This window comes from Neoarius graeffei, chromosome 14, assembly GCF_027579695.1.
Source record: "Neoarius graeffei isolate fNeoGra1 chromosome 14, fNeoGra1.pri, whole genome shotgun sequence".
In the NCBI taxonomy this organism is placed as follows: Eukaryota; Metazoa; Chordata; class Actinopteri; order Siluriformes; family Ariidae; genus Neoarius; species Neoarius graeffei.
The window spans coordinates 25,389,091-25,415,900 of NC_083582.1; the positions used below are offsets into that span (position 1 = coordinate 25,389,091).

Sequence of the window (26,810 nt, forward strand, 5' to 3'; positions counted from 1 at the left end):
ATCGACAAAATCGTCACTTCCAGGGAAGCCGGGCTTCTCTGGGACTAACGAGACAGTGGGAGGGGCAAGAAGCCGGGCTGATGAAGGATTATTGGAGGTGGTGTTTGAAAGACATGAGGAGGGTGGGCTCTGTACTTCGGCGAGGAACACAGTAAGCGCATGATCAGTCAGTCCCTAGCGGATGTCGAGAAAGTGTAGTCGTGTGCTAAAGTGCTGTCCGAATTTCTTTTCATATAAACGTTTCTTCTCATTGATGTCTCTGTACATTACTCTGTAAATAAATGTAAATATTACTCGTTGTGCTCCGTTAACTTTCATCCATTCTATCAGTTTGATCATTCGTGAATTCACTCGTTTATTTCATTTGTAATTCAATCTGGTTGTAGGCTAGCTTGAGCCTTATTGGGATCTGCAGTGCTAGCTGCTAACAGAAATTGGTGAAGTCTCTGGAAAGCACAACCAGCTAGTATGACAGGGTCACAGACCATTTTCTGGAAAAGGAGCGGAGGGCAGAATTTGTGTATAAATAGTGTGCATCATATAATGTTCATGAATCTGAAGTGTGTATATTGTTCAGTAATGTTAAGAGAATGGTGGGCTCTGTGTTATAGGTTATACCTGGGTATAATATTCAAGGTTCTGTGTGTTGCATAGCCTACCTGGTTATGAATTTCCAGACTGTTGCAGAAGATGTTCAAGGATGTGTTGCACAGCTGGGTGTTGTGTTAAAGACTCTGTGTTGCATATCAGGGTATGATGTTCAAGGCTCTTCGTTGAATAGCCAGTGATTTTTGGATGTTTGATATTTTTGATTAAGGATATGAGGCACTAGCCTGGCAAGCCAGACTATAACATGAAATGTACAAGCAAAAATACTTTCTGCCACTAGGTAGGGTTGTCTAGTTCACTATGCTAATGGGGCACACCTTTCTATGCTTTGATGTCAGGCCTACAGGTTTTACGATGAATGCGTAAAATGGGCTTCCCCTGTTTTAAAAACCAGCAGCCGCCACTGGTGTGGATGTGTATTCAGTTTTCTGGGAAGTATGCCAAGGATGTATTGTAGATGGCTGATACAGTTGTGGTCAGAAGTTTATACAGTGACATGAATGTCATCTTGGATATAAACGTCATGGCAATATTTGGGCTTTCAGTAATGTCTTTGAACTGTTCTTTTTTTTGTGGCAGAATGATTGTACAGCATACATCTTTTAATTAAAAAAACACTAGAATTTGATGCACATGTTTGAATTTTCTTTGGGTTTTCTGAAATCAACACAGGGTCAAAATTATACATACAGGGTCAAAAGTTTGCGTACGCTCACTTAGATTATTAATTCAGAGGTGCTGAAACTTCCAGCTTGTCTATCTTGCCAAGGTCGAGGTCTCTTAACTTCCTGTTAGTGATCATGATTGATTACAACTGGTAGCTTCTCTGTGCCTTCATAAAAAGGCACTCATTGGATTGACCAACACATAGTAAAATGGGAAAGTCCAAGGAGCTCAGTGCAGTTCTGAGAAAGAAGATTGCAAATATACACAACTCCGCAATGTCTCTTGGAGCCATTTCTAAACAACTGCAAATTCCAAGGTCAGTTCAAACAATTGTATCCAAGTTATTGTGAGGTGTAGTCACTTTGCCAAGCAACTTTGCTTCAGGAAAACCCAAACGGTCATTGTTAGCTTGAAAGGAAATTGGTTTGGATGGTCAAGAACCACCATGGCACAGCCCTGCCATGAACTGGAAGCTGATGGATCACTGTCTACAGTTCAGATCACCGTGGACTAAGAGGGTACTATCCAAGAAATAACCCCCTGCTCCAAAATTGACACCTTCAAGCTTAACTAAAGTTTGCAACTGACCACACGGACAAAGAAAAAGCCTTCTGGAGGATGGCTGTATGGTCAGATGAGACAAAGATTGAGTTGTTTGGCCATAATGACCACCATGTACAGGGGAACACTGTACCAGCTGGTGGTGGTAGGATCATCATGCTCTGGGGCTGTTTTGCTGCCAGTGGAACTGGTTCATTGCACAAAGTGGATGGAATAATGGAGGACTACCTTTAGAATTCTTCTGGCGTAATTCTGGTTGGATATTTCACAACTCTTCATGGTAGAATTGGTAGAGTTCAATTAATTAATTTTTTTATGTATGTATATTTTTGACTCTGTATGTATAATTTTGATCCTTTGTTGATTTTCAGAAAACCCAAAGAAAATTAAAACTTGTGCACCAAATCCTAGGGTTTTTCTTTTTTTTTTTTTAATTAAAGATGTATGCTGTACATTCTGCCACAGGGGGGAAAAAACAGTTCAAAGAAATTACTGAAAGCACAAATATTGCCATGACATTTCATATCCAGGATGGTCTAGAGGATAAAAGTGGTATTGTAAATACCATTTAAAAAAAAAAATAAATAAACAAAAGCTTTTTAAGGGCCCCCCGCACATCTGGGGCAAAAGCTGCCAACCATGTTTTCTGGTATCTACCAACAAGGATTTTATCTGGTGGCCATCTTGGAATTCAATATGGCTGCCAGAAATTTAATAAAAACGTAATTTTGCCTTCCAGAAAGATACAAACATGATCTTGGTGTCAAATTGTTTTTGATGGTTAGAAATAATGTGGTTATATTAAATTACATCCACACTTATCATTTAATGAAGCATTTCCATACTGGTTTCCAGGAAGGTCTTACCAAGAAAAGGTCAAAGACATTTTCTTCTCTGTACAACAGTGAAAGACAGCAAAAATGTGTTGGAAAGAGTGTTAGGTCTGATGGGGACATTTTGAGAAGAATTATTGTGACCATGGAAAGTGGAAGAGATGTGAACATTGATGATTATCTTCAAAAAGAACTATGTCCAGTCCCATTATCTCTTGCTACTACAGACTCAACACTGAGGTCAACAAACAAAGCTGAGCTGGCAACTATTCTTGGAGAAGATGACAAAGTGTCTGAGCTCAGTGAATCAATTCTGCCTACATGTGTCATCATTGATGAAATGGCAGCTGTCAGAGCCATGGGAAAACCTCAAGGACTTGCAACCTTTGGCCAATATGCAGATGAATTTTCACGGAGGGTACGGTCACATCTACAAGATCCTGTCAAAAGGGTAGACAGTCTTTGATAGGTACAGTCAAGCCCGAAATTATCAATACCCCTGGCAAATTTTGACTTTTATTCAACCAGCAAATTTTTTTTGACCGGAAAGGACACAGGCTTCTCCCAAAAGGTAATAAGATAGTGTACAAGAGGCATCATTGGAAAAAATTATTTCTTAGCTTTTATTTACATTTGAACAAAAAGTGGCATGTCCAAAATTATTCATACCCTTTGCAAACTGTCACAGTCTATGGGAAAATCCAAAGTTCTATACCATTCCAAATAGTCCAAGCTGTTCTAAAGCATCCTAATTACCCTGATTAATTGGGAACAGCTGTTTTAATCAACTCAACAGGTGAAAAACAGCAGCTCTCTGCAGTTGGTTTGTGGACAGTCATGGCTAAGACAAAGGAACTCACTGAGGACCTGTGGCTGCTCACAAGTCAGGAAAGGGCTAGAAGGCCATATCTAAATGTTTTCAAGTTCCAGTGGCTACAATCCAAAGTATTATTAAAAAATACAAGACGTTCCGCACTGTGGAAAGCCTCAGAGGATGTGGTCGGAAGCCAAAAGTGACACCTGTGCTGGCCAGGAGGATAGTGAGAGAGGTGAAAAAGAATCTAAGGATCACCACCAAGGCCGTCCTGGTGAATCTGGGCTCTGCTGGTGGCAAGATCTCAAGGCAGACAGTCCAACGGACACTGCACACTGCTGGGTCCAACGGACGCAGACCAAGGAGGACGCCATTTCTCCAGATAAGGCACACAAAAGCCCGCTTGGCCTTTGCAAATGCTCATCTGGACAAAGAAGACTTCTGGTCTTCTGTTTTATGGTCAGATGAAACAAAAATTGAATTGTTTGGCCACAATGACGTGTCCTTCATTTGGCATAAAAAGGGAGAAGCCTTCAACCCTAAGAACACCATCCCCACTGTCAAACATGGTGGTGGGAACCTAATGCTTTGGGGGTGTTTTTCAGCCAATGGACCAGGGAACCTAATCACAGTAAATGGTACCATGAAAAAAGAGCAGTGCATCAGGATTCTCAACAACATCATCAGGCGGTCTGCAGAGAAACTTGGCCTTGGGCACCAGTGGACATTTCAGCACGACAGCGACCCAAAACACACAGCAAAAGTGGTGAAGAAATGGTTAGTGGACAAAAACATTAACGTTTTGCAGTGGCTCAGCCAGAGTCCTGACTTAAATCTTCTGGTTATGCTTTTGGTTTTTGCACAAAATCTGTGCCAGGAAATTTGGCTTAAGACAGGGACAGCTAAGAAACCAAGGTCAGGGCTTGAAATTCGTGGTGGTCTGGTCGCCCGAGGCGACTTTGTCATTTGGTGGGTAATTCCTGTCACTAGCCAGCCTAGCTGGCTAGTTGAAAATAAAAAATATATATGAAGCGAAGATTCAGACTAGGGCTGTGCGATTATATCGAATATACTTGATATATCTCCGAAAATTCTGTGGGAGATACATAAAATTATTATATCGTAACTATCGAGTATTTTATGGTCATCTACCGACTTGCGTTTGTTGCGTTTGTTTAAAACCTTTTCCGGTGGTTTTCTCCCTGTCTCTCAGGCAGTAACGTGAGAGGCTGCCTAATGCCGCTTTTCCACTACCAACGCGGCTGAGTCGAGCTGAGTGGGGCTGTTGGAGTTGCATTTCGACTACAACCGTGCTGAACCGTGCTGGCTGGAAGTGGGTGGACACATTGGGTGGAGTTAGCGAAAGTGGGTGGACGTCACGTGATGTCGTTAGGTGGCGCGAACAGTGACATCAGTGATCTTTTAAGCGGTAGTCTCACGACCCGGATAGTAAACAATAAACATGGAGTCGTTAGTGTTGCTGGTCTTGGTGTTGTGGCTTGTTGTCACCGACAACGCCAACAGATACTGACAAGAGCGTATAGATGAGGCGAGGCGCATAAGGCTTCAGAAATATTCGTAATTCTTCTTCTTCCGGGTTTACGGTGTTTACAGATCCCAGTGTGCTCGCGGGGCATGTGTGGGCATGTGAGGACACTCCTCCTCACCAATCAGTGCACAGGGGAGTGTCTCCTCACACCCCCAGCCCCACTCGGCTCGGTTTGGCTCGGTTCAGCCCCACTCCAAAACCGTGCGAGTTTTGGGAGCTGAGCAGGGCTGAAGCGAGCTGAGTTGTGCTGCTCTAAGGTAGTCGAAACGCGAGCCGTGTCGGGCTGAAGTGAGCTGAAGCGAGCTGAAGTGAGCTGAAAAAGGGTAGTGGAAAAGGGCCATAAGGGTAAAAAAAAAAAAACAATAACGTCACGCACTCGCCAGCCAATCCCGGGCGACATCTCTGTGCTGAAAGGAACTTGCGGGAAGATTTTCTAGTTTCAGTTTACAGCCAGTGTTGCCAGATTGGGCAGTTTTGAATTCTACTTTGCGGGCAAAAAATGGCTTGGGCTGGTTGACAAAAATTGGGTGGGTTTGACGTTAGTTCAGCGGGTTTTTATCAGATGTTTATATAGTTTCACTACCACTAGAAAGCAAAGATGGGAGAGAATTTAAACACCTAAGCCGAATGATGTTCTTGAATATGCAAAGGAAATCAGGAAAAACAGCTATCTTTGGTCAACTGAGGCAAGTCATAGACCTAGTTTACCCAGTACCCCTTAGGTATTTTAAACAACCAAAATCGAGCATTGGCCTAAATTAATCATTAACAATAAACATTAATCTCATTAAGTATTATTTAAACAAAAAAAATGTCGATGTAACTGTAAGGCTAATATGAATGCGTGTAATGTAGTGCAGGAACTGAACTCATAAACTAGTAAATAAGAATGATGCAATCCATTCTCCATTTTCTCTTCTCATGTTACATTCAGCCATGCATCGTAGCCTAACTTTTTTTTTTTTAAACTGAAGTATATAAAACAGGTACAATCTAACAAATCCACAAAAATCAGGATAACAGATGAAGAAAATACATGGATGTAGACAAAAATAAATTAAGCAGAATAACTAGGCCTATAAAATTTAATAAAACAAACAGGATAAATAAAAAGATAAATAAATAAAAGACAAATAAAAATTTAAATAACCTTAGCAATGCAGATGTTAGATATGCATTTTAGCCTAACATAGCCTACATAATATGCGTGTGCGTCACCTACTGGTGCATGTAGGATTCAGAACACAGCAGATGATTGCAAAGTTATAACCTGATTCAACCATACGTAGCGGAGTACCAGACAGCAGATTTTTCACCTCCAGCACTGACGGTCTCATGTTGCCATTTAGAAGTTGTTTGCATTGTTGTTCGATTTACAAATGGTATACTGGTCTTTAGCTGCATATTTTTACTTTACAAGATGGGCATCAAGTACATTTTACATTTTGGGCGGTATTAAGTGCATTTTGGCAGGTTTTGAACAAATTTTGGGCTGGAAAACGTCAGTAGTATCTGGCAACACTGGTTTCGGTTTACAGCGCTGACTCAGTTCGTGCAATCGCTGGTGCTGCATAGGCTACCATGTAAGCTCTGTCAATTTCAGCGACAAATTAAAAATGGAAGCGGACGAATTGGTTCCTAAAAGAACTAGTAAGGGGTCAGTCTTCTGGCATTTTTTTTGGATATCGCAAGGAGGACGTGGAACAGCAAATGCCAGTTTGTAAAGTGTCCAAAAAAACCAGTATCAAAATACTCGGGTCTTGAAATAAATGCACATTAGTCATGAACAATGGTAACTACTCTCTTTTGTGTTATTTTTGACAGAAGTAAAATTCATACATGAACAAATTTTGGCGAGTTGATTTTCTGTTTGGCTAGTTACTTTGGAAGGTAACTAGTCCAGCTGGCTGGTGAGAAAAATATATGAATTTCGAGCCCTGAAGGTACATAAGTGCATGACATCAAGCTTTCAGAAGATGTTCGCCTTGGCCTTCTTGCATTTCACTCTATTACTGGCTGCGACACAACCAATCAGTTTGCTGGAATAGGCAAAAAGACTGCATGGAAAGTGTTTCAAGAGTGTCCACAACTCTTATACCAGCTTGGCCACACCAAAGGACCGGACCAAACCAAGATGTGATTGCATCAGCTGAAACCTTTGTTTGTAGACTGTATGATCCAGCCACCAAAAGCAGCTCAATACATGAAGTTCGCTGCTCCAAGTTCCGGAGAATGACAACTAATATAGACACTTTGCCACCAACAAGAAATGCATTGAGACTACACATTAGACGAGCACATTACCAGACATTTAGTGTGGAATCAATGTCTGGTTGCACACCCTCAGCTGCCCTTCCCAACAGAGTGTGGGTGGGAGATGATTGATGGAAAGCTCTGTCCACAGTTGATGAAAGAGAGGGCAATGCAGATGCAACAGCTAGAATTGACAGTATTGGCCCTTTTCCACTACCCTTTTTCAGCTCACTTCAGCTCGCTTCAGCTCACTTCAGCCCGACACGGCTCGCGTTTCGACTACCTCAGAACAGCACGACTCGGCTCGCTTCAGCCCTGCTTAGCACCCAAAACTCGCACGGTTTTGGAGTGGGGCTGAAGCGAGCCAAACCGAGCTGAGTGAGGCTAGGGGCGTGAGCAGACACTCCCCTGTGCACTGATTGGTGAGGAGGAGTGTCCTCACATGCCCACACATGCCCCGTGAGCACGCTGGGATCTGTAAACACCGTAAACCCGGAAGAAGGAGAATTATGAATTACGAGAATTTCTGAAGCCTTATGTGCCTCGCCTCATCTATACGCTCTTGCCAGTATCTGTTGGCGTTGTCGGTGACAAGCCACGGCACCAAGACCAGCAGCACTAACGACGCCATGTCCTCCATGTTTATTGTTTACTATCCGGGTCGTGAGGCTACCGCTTAAAAGGTCACTGATGTCACTGTTTGCGCCGCTTAACGACATCACGTGACGTCCACCCACTTTCGCTAACTCCACCCAATGTGTCCACCCACTTCCAGCCAGCACGGTTCAGCGCGGTTGTAGTCGAAATGCAACTCCAACAGCCCCACTCAGCTCGACTCAGCACGGCACGGCTCAGCCCAACTCAGCCGCGTTTGTAGTGGAAAAGCGGCATACGTGGTTACAAGGGTGAGGGAACAAGATGCAGCACAAGATGATGTATGTGCCGACAAAGAGACCTGTGTTGCACTCGAGTTTGTGGATGTGAATGGTCCGTCAACTGCATAAACAATTGTGATCCTGAGGATGAGTAGGGTATCTAGCTAAGAACATGCTCTTGGATCAGTGATAAGTGTTAGCTGTATAAATCTGTATAAAATGTACATTACTGAAGCTGTTTAAAAGCATAGATGATTAGTGTTATTGATCTTCAGCCCTGTTAATATTGAAGACATTGCTATGATGATCACAGTCCACGTTTTATACTTTGCAGAAACAAATGTTCTTGTATGTTCCTTAATTCTTACTTGTCTATACTGTTGATGTCACCAGTAAATTTATTAGCTGCTGAAACATGTTTAGACAACAAAATTCTTTCTGTCTAAAAAAAAAACCCCTTAATTTCATAATATTGGAACACTAACATGGCTGACATTTAATGAAAATGTAAAAACTGTATAATTTTGTCCTCTGTACAAGGATTGTGCTTTGCAACATGTTAATTGTCCTTCATTGCTCCCAATATCTTTTGTTAAATTCCAGTCATCTATGGCGGTTTCCAAAATGGCTGCCAAAGCAGGGTCATAGGCATTTTCAAAGATGCCAACCACCCTATTTCTATTTGTTAGGACCCGTTCTACCAAAAAAAAAATGGTTGGCAGCTTTTACCCCTAGATGTGCGCAAAAGTGTTATGGAGCGCCCTATTGAGAAATAACCACCAAACTATTCATATCCAAGATGACATTCATGTCACTGTATGTAAACTTCTGACCACAACTGTAAGTGGGGTCTCAGACCACCTCCTTTGTTCAGTGATTTGTCATTCCAGGTTGGCAAAGATGGCTTCTTTTACTTGAGCAACGTTTATAGAGTTGATTTAGTTAATCATTACCGAGGCTTTTTTGACAACACTTAAATCAAAGCAAGGCACCCATCATACAACAAACATCAGGCTGCTTAGCTGCATCAGCAGTTATTACGTTTATGCCCAAAGGAACTCAAAATAACGTATCATGCTTAATAAGTTAAGGAATCCATAATAAGTATTTTCTTAATCTTTGAACTTCTCTTTTGTGGACTACTGACCATGTTGTCTCATTTGTCTTGTCCGCTTTTTGGCCGAAGATTGTGTGAACTGCATCTGGATTCAGCGCTGGCTTGGTATTCCTATTGCCTGGTGCATCTGAGTTGTTTGAGTGAAAACAATTTTCTTCAAAATGTTCCGAGCACATGCTGTTTTTGCACCCGAAGGACCATTCCAGTCAGCCCGTGAGAGGTCTGTCCCTGTGTGGCAAATGGCATTTATCCATTACCTTCTTACCTTTTTGTCCTTTGGGAATTGATGCAGGCTAGTGTTTTTTTGTTTTTTTTTTTTTTTTTTTTTTTCCCCTACTTCTTCCATTGTTGCATCCTCGGGTAATGTTCACATAAATCCTGTATAGTAAAGCAGTGTTTACTAGGCACTTGCCTCTTTGACAGATTTAGGTAAGTCAGATTGTATGCAGATCTGTTTGTAGGTAGTCTAGCAAGGTTACAGTCCACAGAACGAGGCTGTCATGGCAGCACTACTCGCACAAGGATATAAATATGAAACGTTGCCTCCCTCCATTCGGTCACTTAGGAGTACATCAGCTGTTCACTCTTCTCTCGCTGTTTATCTGCAACATCAGTATTATCTTTCCCCTTCCACTTTTTTATTAGAGAAAGGAACTTTCAATTTTTTTTTCTCAAACTTATAATGAAATAATTTCCAGCCAAGGGCAGCTTCAAGTTTTACTCGCTGTGCGGAGCTTCTGTGTCTTGCACCCAAATGACATCGGAGCATTGCCGGAAACGATTGGGGGGGATTTTTTTCTGATTGGTTAAAATGTTTTCAGTGGTGGCATCCATGAAATTTTCCATGACGGGGGAATTCTACATAGAAGCTGACTTTCGGAGATGGATAGTTGTGTGAGCTCCTTATTTTCAATTATTCACAAGAATCATTAGTTTATATCATCTATCTTCATAACTGTATTTTAACCAATGGATTTCTTTTCCTTTAAACCCCATGACCCTGACCAGGCAGTTAGTAAAGACTACCACACATTCATGATGATGATTTTTTTTAAAAAAAATATATACAGTATAAACACGTCATTTGGAAAATACAGTAAAAACCTCCTGCTCCACTCAGAACTTTTCTTTTTTTTCTCTATGGTCACATAATGAAGTTGGTCATTTTTTTAATAGATGTGTTGATGCTTGTTGCATTTGTCCAAATCCAGCTCGGATAAAATTCAGAAAGGTTCCATATCATGTATTTGCTATATCAGTGGTGCGCTTTTTATTTTTTTATTTTTAAATGAAAATGGCATGGTTTTATCTTAATATCTGATTTTCACATTTATTACTAATAAAGGTTAACGTTTTTTCTTAACAGGATTGCCATCAGGTGAAGACCAGAATTTAGAAATACAGGGCTCTGTGACTGTGTGCAATATAGAAACAGAGGTGTGCCAAGAAGAAAATGCTTTTAATGACCAGCATTTCTGTGAGTTTTCATTACCACCACCATATATGCATTTGTTTCTACAATTGTTCACCTACCGACCAATGTCAAAGATTTTTCACTTTTTTGTTGTTTGTCCCCTAACATTTTGTGTGTGTGTGTTTTAACAGACTGTGAAACCTGCCATAAACTGTATTTAGATCAATGTGATGATCATGGTCCACCGTTGTTCACCTATGACTCTCCCACACCTATGGGAGTTCCTCAGAGGGCTCTTCTCACTCTTCCTCAAGGCTTGGTCATAGGTAGATCGACAACTCCTGGGGCTGCACTAGGTGTTTTTAACCAGGGACAAATTGTTCCTCTTGGAATGCATTTTGGGCCTTTTGATGGAGAGATCAGCAGCATGGAAAAGGCACTAGAAAGTGCTTATTCGTGGGTGGTAAGTGTGGGGTGGTGTTATGAATGTGTTATTACAGTTTTTGGGACAAGCAGTTGAAGCAGTTAGAAATACACCTGTAATTAATTTCTCAGATATGCAGAGGGGGTGACCAGTATGATTACATTGATGCAGAGAGGGACACTAATTCAAACTGGATGAGGTAAGCAATTTTTCAATTTCCTGGCCCACACACCAACGACTTCAACCTATACAGTGCAATTACCTGGCCTAGAAAGAGCAATAAACATGTTGCGTTTACAATAATTAATTATACTGGTGAACTAGTCACAGCTGGACTCGATACCACAAAGGTAACAAACATTTTATTTATTACAAGTCAAATGTGTTCATTTGTGTTAAAATTCTGGGGAAGCTGAGTACAGCAGGTGTGTGTGTGTGTGTTTTTTTTTTTTTTAAATTGTATGTCTAATTATAGCTTATTAGACGTTTGAATTAATCGAAATCAGAGAAATGGCAATCAAATACCTCAATAAAATAAATATGTGGTGAATCTTCATTTCATTCAGAGATTCATTGTGGTGGGGTTTTTTTCGGGTTTTTTTTTTTGGAGGGAGGGGGTATGGTTCACATTAACCATCACAAATGTCGTAAATATTTCGCACCAATTTTACGATAGTGCTGAACTTGCTTATGGTTTTTCCATTCACAACGTGATTCTGTCACCCTTATGTCCAACTTGCTTTCTTTCGGTTTCATTTCATTAAATTAATTTATACTTCAAGTTTTCCTCGATTAATCAAGATTTAACTTTTATTTCCTTCAGAAGCTTTGAATTTGGGTGAGTCTAACTCTTAAAATTGCCTATCAGGTAATGGGTTATAATAAGACAGACACCATAATGGGGCATTGGATAGATTTTGTTCATTGTTGCAGTTAGTTTTATTAAAAAATTATACATTTTTAAAACATAATGATCATATCTTTACCTGCTTTTTGATAAACTTTATTAACCATTTTGATTTTATTGAACTAGTAAATACATGGTAATAAAAAGGTTATGGTCAGGACAAGTGAAAAATCTTGCTGCTTGTCCAACTGGACAAGTGGATTAAAAAGTTATTGTCGAGCTTTGTGAACCCAGGATATTTCATGTTTTGTATGGTCAACTTTATTTCATTTGTTAATATACGTCCATTCCTGCGTTTCAGGCCTGCAACATCTCATTTTCTTCCGCTTATCCGGGGCCGGGTCGCGGAGGCAGCAGTCTGAGCATGGAAGCCCAAACTTCCCTTTCCCCAGACACCTCGGCCAGCTCCTCGGGAAGAACACCGAGGTGTTCCCAGGCCAGCCGAGAGACCTAGTCCCTCCAGCGTGTCCTGGGTCTTCCCCGGGGCCTCTTCCCGGGGGGACATGCCTGGAACACCTCCCCAGGGAGGCGTCCAGGAGGCATCCGAAAGAGATGCCCGAGCCACCTCAGCTGATTCCTCTCGATGTGGAGGAGCAGCAGCTCTACTCCGAGCTCCTCCCGAGTGACTGTGCTTCTCACCCTATCTTTTAAGGTGGCCCAGCCACCCTGTGAAGGAAACTCATTTCGGCCACTTGTATCCATGATCTTGTTCTTTCAGTCATTACCCAAAGCTCATGACCATAGGTGAGAATCGGAACATAGATTGACCGGTAAATCGAGAGCTTCGCCTTTTTGGCTCAGCTCCTTCACCATGACAGACCGGTAAAGCGACCGCATCACTGTGGAGGCTGCACCGATCCACCTGTCGATCTCACGCTCCATCCTTCCCTCACTCGTGAACAAGATCCCGAGATACTTAACCTCCTCCACTTGAGGCAGGACTTCTCCACCAACCTGAAGAGGGCAAGCCACCCTTTTCCGGTCGAGAACCATGGCCTCGGACTTGGAGGTGCCGATTCTCATCCCAGCCACTTCACACTCTACTGCAAACCGCCCCAGTGCATGCTGAAGGTCCTGGTTTGAAGAAGCCAACAGGACATCATCATCATCCGCAAAAAGCAGAGATGAAATCCTGTGGTTCCCAAACAGGATTCCCTCCAGTCCCTGGCTGCACCTAGAAATTCTGTCCATAAAAATTAAGAACAGAACCAGTGACAAAGGGCAGCCCTCCCGGAGTCCAACATGTACTGGGAACAGGTCTGACTTACTGCCGGCAATGCGAACCAGACTCCTGCTCCGTTCGTATAGGGACTGGACAGCCCTTAGCAAAGAGCCCCAAACCCCATACTCCCGAAGCACCCCCCACAGGATACCACGAGGGATACGGTTGAATGCCTTCTCCAGATCCACAAAGCACATGTGGACTGGTTGGGAGAACTCCCATGAACCCTCGAGTACCCTATGAAGGGTATAGAGCTGGTCCAGGATTCCACGACCAGGACAAAAACCGCATTGTTCCTCCTGGATCCGAGGTTCGACTATTGGCCGTATTCTCCTCTCCAGTAGCCTGGAGTAAACCTTCCCGGGGAGGCTGAGAAGTGTGATTCCCCTATAATTGGAGCACACTCTCCAGTCCCCTTTCTTAAAAAGAGGGACCACCACCCCGGTCTGCCACTCCAGAGGCACTGTCCCCAACCGCCACGCGATGTTGCAGAGGCCTGTTAGCCAAGACAGCCCCACAACATCCAGAGACCTGAGATACTCAGGGCGGATTTCATCCACCCTTGATGATTTCATCCGCCTTGCCACCGAGGAGCTTGCAAACCACCTCAGTGACTTCAGCTTGTGTAATGGACGAGTCCACCTCTGAGTCATCAGCCTCCGCTTCCTCAATGGAAGACGTGACTGTGGGATTGAGGAGATCCTCGAAGTATTCCTTCCACCGCCCGACTATATCCCCAGTCGAGGTCAATGGCTCCCCACCCACACTGTAAACAGTGTTGGCAGAGTACTGCTTCCCCCTCCTGAGGCGCCGGACAGTTTGCCAGAATTTCCTCGAGGCCAACCGATAGTCCTCCTCCATGGCCTCACCGATCTCCTCCCAGTTCCGAGTTTTTGCCTCCGCAACTACCCGAGCTGCGGCACACCTGGCCTGCCGATATCCGTCAGCTGCCTCAGGAGTCCCAGAGGCCAACATGGACTGATAGGACTCCTTTTTCAGCTTGACGGCATCCCTCACTTCCGGTGTCCACCACCGGGTTCGGGGATTGCCGCCACAACAGGCACCGGAGACCTTGCGTCCACAGCTCTGAACAGCCGCGTCGACAATGGAGGCAGAGAACATGGTCCACTCAGACTCAATGTCCCCTGCCTCACTCAGAAGCTGGGAGAAGCTCTCCCGGAGGTGGGAGTTAAAGACCTCCCCGACAGAGTGCTCAGCCAGACATTCCCAGCAGACCCTCACCATACATTTGGGCCTGCCAGGTCTGTCTGGCTTCCTCCTCTGCCAGCGGATCCAACAAACCACCAGGTGGTGATCAAATGACAGCTCAGTCCCTCTCTTCACCCGAGTGTCCAAGACATAGGGCCGGAGATCAGATGAAACGACAACGAAGTCGATCATCGACCTCCGACCTAAGGTGTCCTGGTGCCACGTGCACTTATGGGCATCCCTATGCTCGAACGTGGTGTTTGTTATGGACAAACCGTGACTAGCACAAAAGTCCAATAACAAAGCACCACTCGGGTTCAGATTGGGGAGGCCGTTCCTCCCAATCACGCCCCTCCAGGTGTCACTGTTGTCGCCCACATGAGTGTTAAAGTCTCCCAGTAGAACAGTGGAGTCCCCAGTCTGAGCACCTCTTGGTACCTCTCCTAGGGACTCCAAGAAGGCTGGATACTCTGTACTGCCATTCGGCCTGTAGGCACAAACAACAGCAAGAGCCCTTTCCCCGACCCGAAGGCGCAGAGAGGCGACCCTCTCATTCACTGGGGTAAACTCCAACACATGGCGGCTGAGCTGAGGAGCTATAAGCAAGCCCACACCAGCCCGCCGCCGCTCATCGTGGGCAACTCCAGAGAAGTGGAGAGTCCAGCCCCTCTCCAGGAGCTGGGTTCTGGAGCCCAAGCTGTGCATGGAGGTGAGCCCGACTATCCCTAGCCGGTACCTCACAAGCTCAGGCTCTTTCCCCCCCAGCGAAGTGACATTCCATGTCCCAACAGCTAGCCGCTGTGTTTGGGGATTAGGTTGTCGAGGCCCCTGCCTTCGACTGCCGCCCAATCCACACTGCACCAGCCCCCTACGACTACCTCTGTGGGTGGTGAACCCACAGGAGGTCGGGCCCACGTCACCGCTTCGGTCTGAGCACGGCCGGCCACCAGGCGCTTGCATACGAGCCCCAACTCCAGCTGCGCCATGGTGTCTGTCTCTCTCTCTCTCTCTCTCTCTCTCTGTCTCTCTCTCTCTCTCTCATTTATTTATTTATTTATTTATTTATATATATATATATATATATATATATATATATATATATATTTCATTCATTCATTCATTCATTCCATAAGGGGTTTTAGTGAACTGCTCTTGGTCTGGCCTGTCACTTAGGACCTGTCTGCCTTGGGAAACCCTAACAGGGGCGTAATGCCCCCGACAACATAGCTCCTAGGATCATTCAAGCACACAAACCCCTCCACCACAATAAGGTGGCAGTTCTAGGAGGGGGGCCTGCAACAAATTCCAAAAAAAGGTGGGATGAGGGCAATTTCAGACTAGTAAGAGGTAAAACGATGAAAGGAGCTGACTGCAAAGTCATCTGAAATTTTCAAATTAAAAAAAAAATGCATGGCATTTTCCTCTGTCTCACAAGAACAAGATCATGTGGACAAGATGTGATCATTTTGATGTGCTGAGGGTCAGTTTTCTTCATTTTGGGACTGTTTTCCTACCTCCTTGAAGTAAACAGCATGGCCCTACAGAAATGGCTGAATACAAGGCACTTTAACTAATTAGCATAACTATAGCCTAGGTCACAACCGGCCGTACGTGCTCCTACGGCCGGTCTACGTGCAAAAAACGCATGGAGGGCGCGCGTGTGACGTTATGATTTTCGAGCCGTAGACTGGCCGCAGACCGGCCGCAGAGGTTCTTTGTCATGTCAAACAAACTCTATGGGCGCTTACGTTTTTTTCAGGTTGCAAGACAAACTTACGGCCAACGTGCGTCTTTCTCCACAAACAAAAAAAACGCAGCGATTTGGGAAATGCCAAAAATCGCATGGCCAAAAAATCGTACGTCCGGTTGTGACCTAGGCTTTAGGAACTGTCGCACCAAGATGGCGACGCGCTGAAAATGTCGTGACAGTTAAAAATTTACATTATACCAGCAGATTGCGTTACATCCAAAAGCTGAAACATGCAGACATCATAGATCCATATAATTTACCATATAATAAATCAAATGTATTTATTGATTATGCCCACCGCGCTCGCTCTCTCTGCGTGCATTCACAGCTTCAGATGGGTTGAATGCAGATGTATTAACTATGAATTTAGCTGTGCTTGAGTATACATGTGACAAAAATTAAGGCTGCTTCTTAATTTACCCACATGTATTTATTCCATTTGAAAAGTGTATGACAAACCAGCTACCGGATTTGGGGTACTACGACATTCTGAACTATTTACTATTTGGGAATTCTAAATATACCGGAGATGCTAAACGTCTACAAAAGTACAGATGCCTACCAATATTTCGAGGCAGGTTTCATGCATGCTGGAATGTGATGGGGAAATTCCTGATAAAAATACATTATTATGGCAAAGGTAAGCTCAAACATCGACTTCTAATAGTAATAAACAAACCAGAGCCTAGACCTAGCATATTTTATAGTGTTTAGCCTAGTTTACATGATTGGCACATAACAAATACGCTGTTAGTCGAGCCAGGCATTAGGTTTAATAAAATGCATCACGTTCGAAGCCCACATCCAGATATATATTTTAACGTTGCACAGAGCTTTCATACTAGCCTGATATGTTTTCCGCGCACACAATGTTTTGTTGGCATCCAGTCTTCCCATTTAACTGCAGCTTGCCATTTTTCTCACCTTTGGGTTCACTGGGAAGCGGTGAAAAGTTAAACCAGGCTTATCTCCATTGTCTGTTATTACATCCAAAAGCGCTACAGGTCTCTGGCATTGTTCTTTTAGCTGTAACTTCTACGAGTTTATCTGTAGATGTACTGAATTGGGTTTCCAATCACTTGCGTACACTTGTGCTGGTCGTTGTCAAACACAAAGCTTGGCTGGGTAAACAAATCTGCAGTTATGATGTCATGTGAAAGGCCCCTATAACTCCATACTTGCTACCATGGAGTTGAGCCCATGCATTCTAAGGCTAAGATAGTGAAGTGCTAGCTAAAATGATTCAGTTATCTGTCCAGAAAAATTGCATCATCTAACCTTGCAGTTTCACTCCCTAGGCAGGGTTTCCTTTTCGTTTCCACTGGCAGAAGAGCGGTGTCTGCCATGTTTGCCCACGCCAACTTGTTTTGGTTAAAGATATGTCAAATGCCCTACGGTGGTCACATGATATTGGTGCTCACTTGCTTCGGCAATTCTCGGAATCGTAAAATACAAGACGCATTTTATTTTAGCAAAACACGGTACACGATGTGTGCAGCATCGCAACATCTTGAAACTCCAACAGCTATAGACATGGAACATTTTGCCCAGAATTAAAATTTGCAGTCAGCACCTTTTTAAAAAAAAAATGATGCGGTTTGAAACAGGTGATGTCAACAGGTGACTGTAGTACTGATTTTGTACCAAATCATGATCCAGGAAAGCCCTAGTCTTTGAGGAGCAAGGATGGGCCAAAGATTCAATTTGTCAACAATTGCATTAGAAAATTATTGAAATGTTTAAAAACAGTGTTCCTCAAAGAAAGATATATAAATTGTGGAATGTTGTATTGTGGTCAGATGAATCAGTATTTTAGGTCTTTTTTTTTTTTTTTTTTGTAAGAAATGGATGCTGTGTGCTCTGGACCAAAGACAGAAAGGACCATCCAGACTGTTATCAGCAACAAATCCAAAAGCCAGGGTCTGTGATGGTATGGGGTTGTCAGTGCCCTTGGTAACTTGCACTTCTGTGATGGCAGCATTAATGTAGAAAAGTACATTGAGGTTTTGGAGCAACGTATGCGCCTTCAAGATGACCTCTTTTCTTTTCAACAAGACAATATAAAATCACATTCTGGATGCATTACAAAGGCATGGCTGTGGAAGATGATGATGCCTGTCCCCTCTGTCTCCAATAGAGAATGTGTGGAGAATTTTTAAATGAAAAAGGACACCAATGACCCAGTACTGTTACACACCTTAAGACTAGTTTGCAGGAAGAATGGGACAAAATAATACCTGAGACAGTTCATCACTTGGTGTTTTCAGTCCCTAAACACCTTTTAAGTGTTGTATGAAAGAATGGCAACATCTCATCTCATTATCTAGCCGCTTTATCCTGTTCTACAGGGTCGCAGGCAAGCTGGAGCCTATCCCAGCTGACTACGGGCGAAAGGCGGGGTACACCCTGGACAAGTCGCCAGGTCATCACAGGGCTGACACATAGACATAGACAACCATTCACACTCACATTCACACCTACGGTCAATTTAGAGTCACCAGTTAACCTAACCTGCATGTCTTTGGACTGTGGGGGAAACCGGAGCACCCGGAGGAAACCCACGCGGACACGGGGAGAACATGCAAACTCCGCACAGAAAGGCCCTCGCCGGCCACGGGGCTCGAACCCAGACCTTCTTGCTGTGAGACGACAGCGCTAACCACTACACCACCGTGCCGAGAATGGCAACATTAGAGTGGTAAATGCTTTACCATCCCAAATTTTTTAAAATGTTGCAAAAAACAATATTGAAAAAAGTGTTTTTGAAAAACAAAATCCATGATACCTCCATGTGCTGTTGTATTGTTTCGAATGCAGTATAGGTCAAAGATAACTTACAAATCATTCTATATACCATCCCAACCTTTTCTGATTTGGTGTTGTACAACCTTTTTTTACAGATGCTCTTCAGCTCACCCCACAGGTAGGTCAGGGGATGGCCATGTTAAAAGCTTGATCCTGTTTTTGGTTGAATCTGGGTATGTGTTTTGAATAGTTGTTATGCTGGAAGATCTAACTACAACCCAGTTGTAGCTTCTTTTAAAGTGCTTTCAAAATCTTGGGGTAATTTGTGGATTTGATGTGCTGATGGTCTTTGGAAGAAAAACAGTCCCAAAACATCAGATTCTCCACCATGGGCATTGGGCTCTGTATTGTGCCATGCCCATTTTTACTTAACAAAAACCTCTATTTTTGTCTTGCCTAATTATTGACCTTTTGGACTATGCACACTTATCCCAGACATGGACAAAGTGTTTCACTATTTCAGAGGACTTCTTTGTGGTCAGAATGCTCACTGCACTAAACTGTGTGAAGGTCAGTTGTGTAGATACCACACACCTGGTTTGCGTTCATGTAGATCTATTGCCAGAGTTTCAGAGTACTGAGATGCTAGTGGTAGGCTGACAGGAGGTTTTGGTTTGGTCTTGTAGTATCTCTGGCATGTTTCATATTCACTAACAATCTCTGCAGAATCATGGTACATTCTGCATCTTTATTGCCTGAACTAGTCCGAAGCTTCTGCAATCTGTCGACAGCAGAATGAAGCTTATGACGCTTCATCAGGATTGATTTTTTTTTTTTTCTGCTAAGGTGTTTTTTTTTTTTTTTAACCCCCCCCCCCCCCCCCCCCCCCCCCAGATTGTCAGTGTTTCTTCAGCAGCTACCAATTTTGCTTTCTTTGCCCATAATATTCAGAGTAATGACCATAGCTTGTAAAGTCATGTTTTACGGGTTGATTGAATATTGCTGTGCTGTCATTTTCTTTGTCTAACACTGTCCCTGATCTTTTCATGGATGTCTTGCTCGAAAGTGGTGGAATCTTCAGTTTCAACATGACAGTCTGTCCAATTTTGCAAGAATTTTCAACTTTCTAGTGGAATAGGCCAGTTTTCGATCTTCAAACCTAAAGGGTCAATGGCTGTGTTTTGTTTTACTTCAGATTCTTTGCATCATTTTGGCTTAGTTCAATGTTGTAGCTATCTGGCCATTCCTGTCCACATACAGTCCATTTGCATGCATTGCCTGTTATTGCTGAGCTAAACCACTCTGTCATGAAGAGTTCTGCTTCAGTAGGCAATTCTTTTGTATGCAGAGTAATGTTGCACTCTGTTATCTGTATTACAATCTTAAGTCAGTTTAACCTGCTCACCTCTGTGGACAGTCCTTGGCCCAATGGAATGTACTTTGACAAATGGAACATTTTGATCTGTGACCATACCTATCCTTGAGGTTAGTGCCAGGCAGTGGGGTCTTGATCATTTTAGTACCATGGCTTGCCCCGGTCATCTTTGCTCTTTCACTTATGCAGTTTCCTGGTTAATTTCTGCTGTTGAAGCAGATTACTCTTTTCCCAAAAATCCTCTTTGCTGCTGACTTCATTGACAAACTCAGATCTTCACATGTTGTCAGAGCTTCTTTGTTTTTCACATCCAAGCACACAGTGTCTAGCAGTTTAAGTGCTAATAGGTGGGTTGCATCCGACGTCACACCTGCCTCATTAGATATGCAAGACATAAAGTGGTGGTCAGCTAAGCTCACCATGAAGTGATGGTGTGAAAGAACAAAGCATTTTACAAAAAGACAAAAAAGGTGGCTCTTGGACCTTTCACTGCAATGTAAGGGTGCTGAGTCAAAGAATGTTCAAATTTGCAGTGATCGCTTCGTGAAAGGTTTGTAAATTCCTCTGATTTATTTCGTTTGGATTTGCGAATGACTTTTCTCACCATTTTCCGTTATTTCGTGACGTTTTGAAGTTCAGGACACTAAGTTCTCGTGTTTTTGTTTACTGTTTGATCATGGTCACCATGTTGTAAACTAACAATATGTTCATTTTATCAGGATGTCCTAGCAATCTTTACAAGGACAATGATGTAGATTGGGATCCTACACTGAACTAGTAATAAGATAATTCAGACAATCCACATAAACACAAAATCAGAGCCCCTGAGTTAACAGCACAAAACTGCTTATCCGGCCACGCAGTTACAGTGAGCCGTGAAAACTTGTCCATCCCTGTTTCACCAATACCCAGGTCTTTAAAGGGGTTTCTGTGGATCTTTGTGATTTTGGTTTATCTGGAAGAGCAGGGAGAATTGAGAAGCAAGCGGCTGTCGTTTGCTTACCCCCGTACTAAAACTTGTAGCATCCTAGCAATCATTGCAAAGACGCATACAAAAAGCCCAAAATTGCCTACTTACCCAGGCATAAACGATACAGCATTTATCTTGTAGTGTTTTGATCCCCGGATCTTTAACCCAGCCACATATATAAAAGGTTGTACACCTCTGTGCTCTTCCAAGTTTTCATCTGTTTGTCCATGTAAAACGATGTCTGCAGCACCAGGTAGTTTGAGATGGATGATTTTCCAACCTGTAGTAAAAATCGTTCTTTGTTAACGTGTAAGGATCTATCCCATTGCAAAGAACAACTTTCTGAGGGTATCTTGACCATGCATTGGCCTCTAAACTACGAAAATAATCTGAGACAATTTCACTAGCTCTTTGCATAATGGCAGCCAAATTGGTTTGCCTGACCACCACTTCATTCACCAGAAGTAAACTCTCAAGCAAAAGTCACGTGATTGAATTATGGGTTATAGTCAACCAGGAAGTTCCATTTTAAGTCTAGGTCACAACCGGCCGTACGTGCTCCTACGGCCGGTCTACGTGCAAAAAACTCAAGAAACGCACGGAGGGCGCGTGTATGACGTGCTGATTTTCGAGCCGTAGACTAGCCACAGACCGGCCGCAGAGGTTCTTTGTCATGTCAAACAAACTCTACGGGCGCTTACGTTTTTTTCAGGTTGCAAGACAAACTTACGGCCAACGTGCGTCTTTCTCCACGAACAAAAAAAACGCAGCGATTTGGGAAATGCCAAAAATCGCATGGCCAAAAAATCGTACGTCCGGTTGTGACCTAGGCTTTATATTTACACATCTGTGGGTACTGCTATTCAAAATCAATTGTGTAGTCTGTCATGGATACACACCAGATATTTCAAGTGGTGCTTTTTGTTCATCATAAGCTCCCCTGTATTTGCAGGTATGTAGTTTGTTCATGGAGTGAGAATGAGCAAAACCTGGTGGCATTTCAGCAAGGTGGGCGTATTCTGTTCCGCTGCTGCCGCTCCATCTATCCCGGGCAAGAACTGAAAGTGTGGTATGCAGAGGAGTACGCTCAAAGCCTCAGCACCACATGGGATAAAATCTGGGACAAGAAGTGCACACCTATAGGTAATTTGCCATTTACTGGGTTTTTGGTACAGACTTTCTATGTAAACACTTTTTGGTGGGAATTTGCCAATGATGCTCAAAGGCAAAAGATCAAGTTAAAATTAATCTGTTCCTATTTGCTTCTTTAGGAAGAAATGGTGAAGGAGCTTCACAGCTTTGTCTTTGTCCCTACTGTCCATACTCCTTCCCAGCAGCTTTTTACCTTCACAGACATGTCAGGCGCTCACACCCAGAGGAGTACCCACACCTGCTGGAAACCCAGGCTCTTGAGCCTAGTGACCAGACACCAGTTATTAATTTGGATCATTGCCTACTTGCTGCTGATGCACCACCTCCGTCTCAAATGCAGCAAATGACAAAATCCTTTCAGAGCCAATTTCCAACCCTCACTGACCAAGCAGAGCAGTCAAACCCAACAGATTTGCCACATGCAAATAGTAGTAATTTGATGAACAAAACGGACCAAAGTAATGACACTGTTGTAGAGGTGTCAAGAAACAAATGTGGTGAATGTGGAAGAATATTTTTGCGGTCCTGCCACTTAAAAAGACATCAACGCACAATTCACTCAAAAGAAAAGCCTTATTGCTGTAGCCATTGTAGAAAATGTTTTAGTCAGGCAACAGGGCTGAAGAGACACCAGCAGACCCACAAAGGTGAAAAAGAGAGAGCAAAAGGTGCACAACAAGCAGAGAAAGAGGATGCTGTCTACCCATGTACTGAGTGCTCCTTCTCTTTCATAACCAAACTCAACCTCTATAGACATCTCAAAAGACATCACCATGGAGAGTATCTAAAACTAGTTGAGAATGAATCTTTTAATGCTGAGTCAGCATTGCAAAATGAAAACTCCTCAGACAAGCATGACCCTCCCTATGAACCACCAGCCAAGCTTCGAAGATCAGATTTAAACACTAGCAGGGCTGGGAATCAAAAAAGGAAAGTACCTCTGGGCCGTCCTCGAGGTAGACCACCCAAAATAAAAAAAAAACATATCCAGAAGCCAATCAAGGACACAGTTCAAGAGGAGAATCCAAACAAGTGTTCAGAGGCTGACCAGACAGCTACTGACCTTGAGAGTACAGCAGTTCCACAGTGGACTAATGCAGGCAACAAACAGACACAGGAAACGCCACAAGAGACCTCCTCACATGTTTGTGGAGAGTGCCTAAGAACCTTCAGCCACCTCCATCTTCTGAAAAGTCATGAATGCATTCAGCAGGGCGATGGACCTCATGGTTGCTCTCGCTGTGAACTCTATTTCAACCGCCTGTGCAACCTGCGGCGACATGAACGCACCATCCATGCCAAAGAGCGGCCCTACTGCTGCACACTGTGCCTTAAGTCCTTCACCCAGTCATCGGGCCTGAAGCGTCATCAGGAAAGTCACTCGCGGCACAGAGCCCATCGTCAGAGCACAGCGCTGGCCAACGCCACTATCTACCCCTGCACCCACTGCCCCTTCTCCTTTACAGGTGAGCGATACCTGTACAAACACATCCGCCGCCACCACCCAGAGATGACGACAAAATACCTGAGCTTTAATGAGGGTGATGTGCCATCCAAGGAGCACAGCTGCACTCAATGTTCTAAGACTTTTCAGACAATTAGGGGTTTCAAGAACCATGCCTGCTTTAGACAAGGGGACCAGCTGTACCTGTGTCCTGATTGTGGTAAAGCCTTCAGCTGGTTTAACAGTTTAAAGCAGCACCAGCGCATTCACACAGGAGTGAAACCATATGCGTGCTCACAGTGTGATAAGAGTTTTGTGCACTCGGGACAACTGAATGTTCATATGCGCACACACACCGGGGAGAAGCCATTTCTTTGTGCTGAGTGTGGTGAGAGCTTTAGACAGTCAGGTGACCTGAGACGTCATGAGCAGAAGCACTCTGGTGTGCGGCCATGTCAGTGCCCTGATTGTGGGAAAAGTTTTAGTAGGCCACAGAGTCTCAGGGCCCACCAGCAGCTTCACAAGGGCACCAAACTGTTCCCTTGCACACAGTGTGGTAAAAGTTTTGCCCGCCGTTACCACCTTACCCGGCATCATCAGAAAATGCACTCTTGATAACGTTAACCAAAACCATGACTCTTGAATCCATTTATCATTGATGAAAGTAATTTCTGCTATGACTTAGTTTTCTGTTGGATAGGGTTCCTTTTCATTTCTGCATGAAGCCACAAGGAACCAATAATGGAACACTTATTAATTTCTGCATTTGATTGTGCCTTTCCATTCCAGTCTAACAATGGTTGTGTTGTCTAATACGTAAGAAAGAAATGCCATGTCAGCATAACCTGAAACAATAGTTTGACTTGCTTTAAGAGGATGATTGATTGATTGATTGATTGATTGATTGATTGATTGATTGATTGATTGATTGATTGATTGATTGATGGTCATTTAGCAATGTATTTGACAGTTAACAAATGATTGCAAATGTGTGAAGGTTACCACAAACCTTTGCTTCCACTCAAGAAAAATTTTTCACTAAGCATATTGACCCAAGAGTATATTTTATATACTTTATATCTAAAAGAGTAGTAGTAGATGTACCTGGGCACATTGTTTATTTTTCTGGTGTTCCGGCTCTAAAAAGACATTTTAATAAAGCCTTTAAAAGTAATACATAGTAAGTTGGAAATAAATCATATGATCATACTTAATAAAAGTTTGTGTTAATACTAAACATCTGCAGTTGTGATGGACAAATTACACGTGGTAATTGCGAAAAATTTATTCTAAAATATCAATGTAGATGCACTCACTTTAGCTACACCTTTTATGTAGTTATGAACTCTGATGGGTTTTATAGTTTCAGACAGCCCCAATTTTTCTGATGACTCAGATCTTCATCTCATTTAGTTTTCAATGAACCTGTTTTCACAAAAATACCATTATTCATCCAAGACTGGATGTACTAGTATAATAGGTATAGGTTGTGTAGTAGTAAAGCAATCAACACTACAGCCATTTTGTGAAAATATTCATGAGTTTTGTTTTGGTAAACGTCAGAGGCAGGAAACTAACCTCTGACATTCATCTTAATTCACTAATATTACACATCTCATACTCAAGTTTCTAACTCTCTTAATGGTCATTTTGTGTTTGAGAATTTTTCTCTTCATGTTTTAGTGTCACTTTACACTTAAGGTTTTTTTTTTTAAGTTCAATTTAATTTCCTTTGTAAGTTAGTAATAGACCTTCATATATGCATCATATGTATTCAGCATGTGCTTTTGTAGTTGACAAATTTAAAATCACAAGGGGGGAGATAATTGTACAGTAAATAGTAAAAGCTTTCTAGTATCTTGATTTGTTTTACTCTTAAAAAATAAATTTAGTCTTTAAAAAGCTATAATTTTTTTTTTTACTTATTAGTGCATGTAATGTTGTACCATGGAAGTTGATAATAAATGTTACCTGAAATTGTTGCATGTGATTTTGATCTTCAGCATTTACTTCACAATTTACTTTCTGGGAAGTGTCTCTGATACTTCAGACATTTTGCATACAAGTTCCCAAAACAACGCAAGTTATCTGGGCTTCATGCACCCACAATCGGTTTGTTTCATCCCTTCTCATAGTTGATCTATGATGATATATGCCGTAATGTCACATGGAACTAACTCACCTGAGAATTGATTGGAAAGCTGTTCAGGGATGACATCTCTGCCACAATTCCTCTATCACACCACAGAGACACACACTTGGAATCAACAGCCCACACTGAAATGTGCATTAACAATTATTTGCCGAAGGGAATATCGGTGAAGAATAATAATTCCAGTTCAAAGACATGCGGTTAGGTTAATATGGGATGGCCTTGAGCGAGGCATCTAATTCCCAACTGCTCCCCGGGTACTGTTAGCATGGCTGCCCACTGCTCTGGGTATGTGTGCGCGCATGTGTGTGTTCACTGCTTCAGATGGGTTAAATGCAGAGAGGAATTTCACAAATGTGTAATGAATAAAGTTGTGCTTTCTTTATAACAGAGATTATATTCATTGAGCCTGAAGCAGAGAATTGTTTTAGTATAAATACACAGGTGATTAAAATATATAAAAAATGTACACACACTTCAAAAGTAGCATACAAATGTAATAAAGGCGCGTGCAGATATGTCACTTATCTATGCCGACTCACATAAAATACTTTTATTTTTTCTATTTCAAAACAATCTCAATTCCACCTCTGAACAGTGTCAGACCAAACTTTGTAGCATCTTTAGTGCGTTTAGGAACAGCATTTTCTTTCATAATTTGTAATTCTTCCTTACTTATAGTGATGAAGTGCTTGGCCACCACTGTGCCGAGTCGCTCGGGGTGATTATCGAGAAATAGTCTGAATTTCTCAACCAATCAGCGTACGTA

The 26,810-nt window shown here is 42.8% G+C and overlaps 1 protein-coding gene across 1 annotated transcript in view; it reads left to right on the top strand.

The window, feature by feature from the left end:
- Nucleotides 1-25,736, top strand: part of prdm9 (PR domain containing 9) — a 58,316-nt gene extending 32,580 nt beyond the window's left edge. Inside the window, exons 2-6 of the mRNA XM_060939474.1 lie at nt 10,644-10,754; nt 10,883-11,154; nt 11,247-11,314; nt 22,246-22,436; nt 22,565-25,736. Of these exons, the coding sequence (XP_060795457.1) occupies nt 10,644-10,754; nt 10,883-11,154; nt 11,247-11,314; nt 22,246-22,436; nt 22,565-24,504 (2,582 nt within the window). The 3' untranslated portion in view covers nt 24,505-25,736. The remainder of the gene's footprint in view (nt 1-10,643; nt 10,755-10,882; nt 11,155-11,246; nt 11,315-22,245; nt 22,437-22,564) is intronic.
- The last annotated feature ends 1,074 nt before the right edge of the window (nt 25,737-26,810 follow it).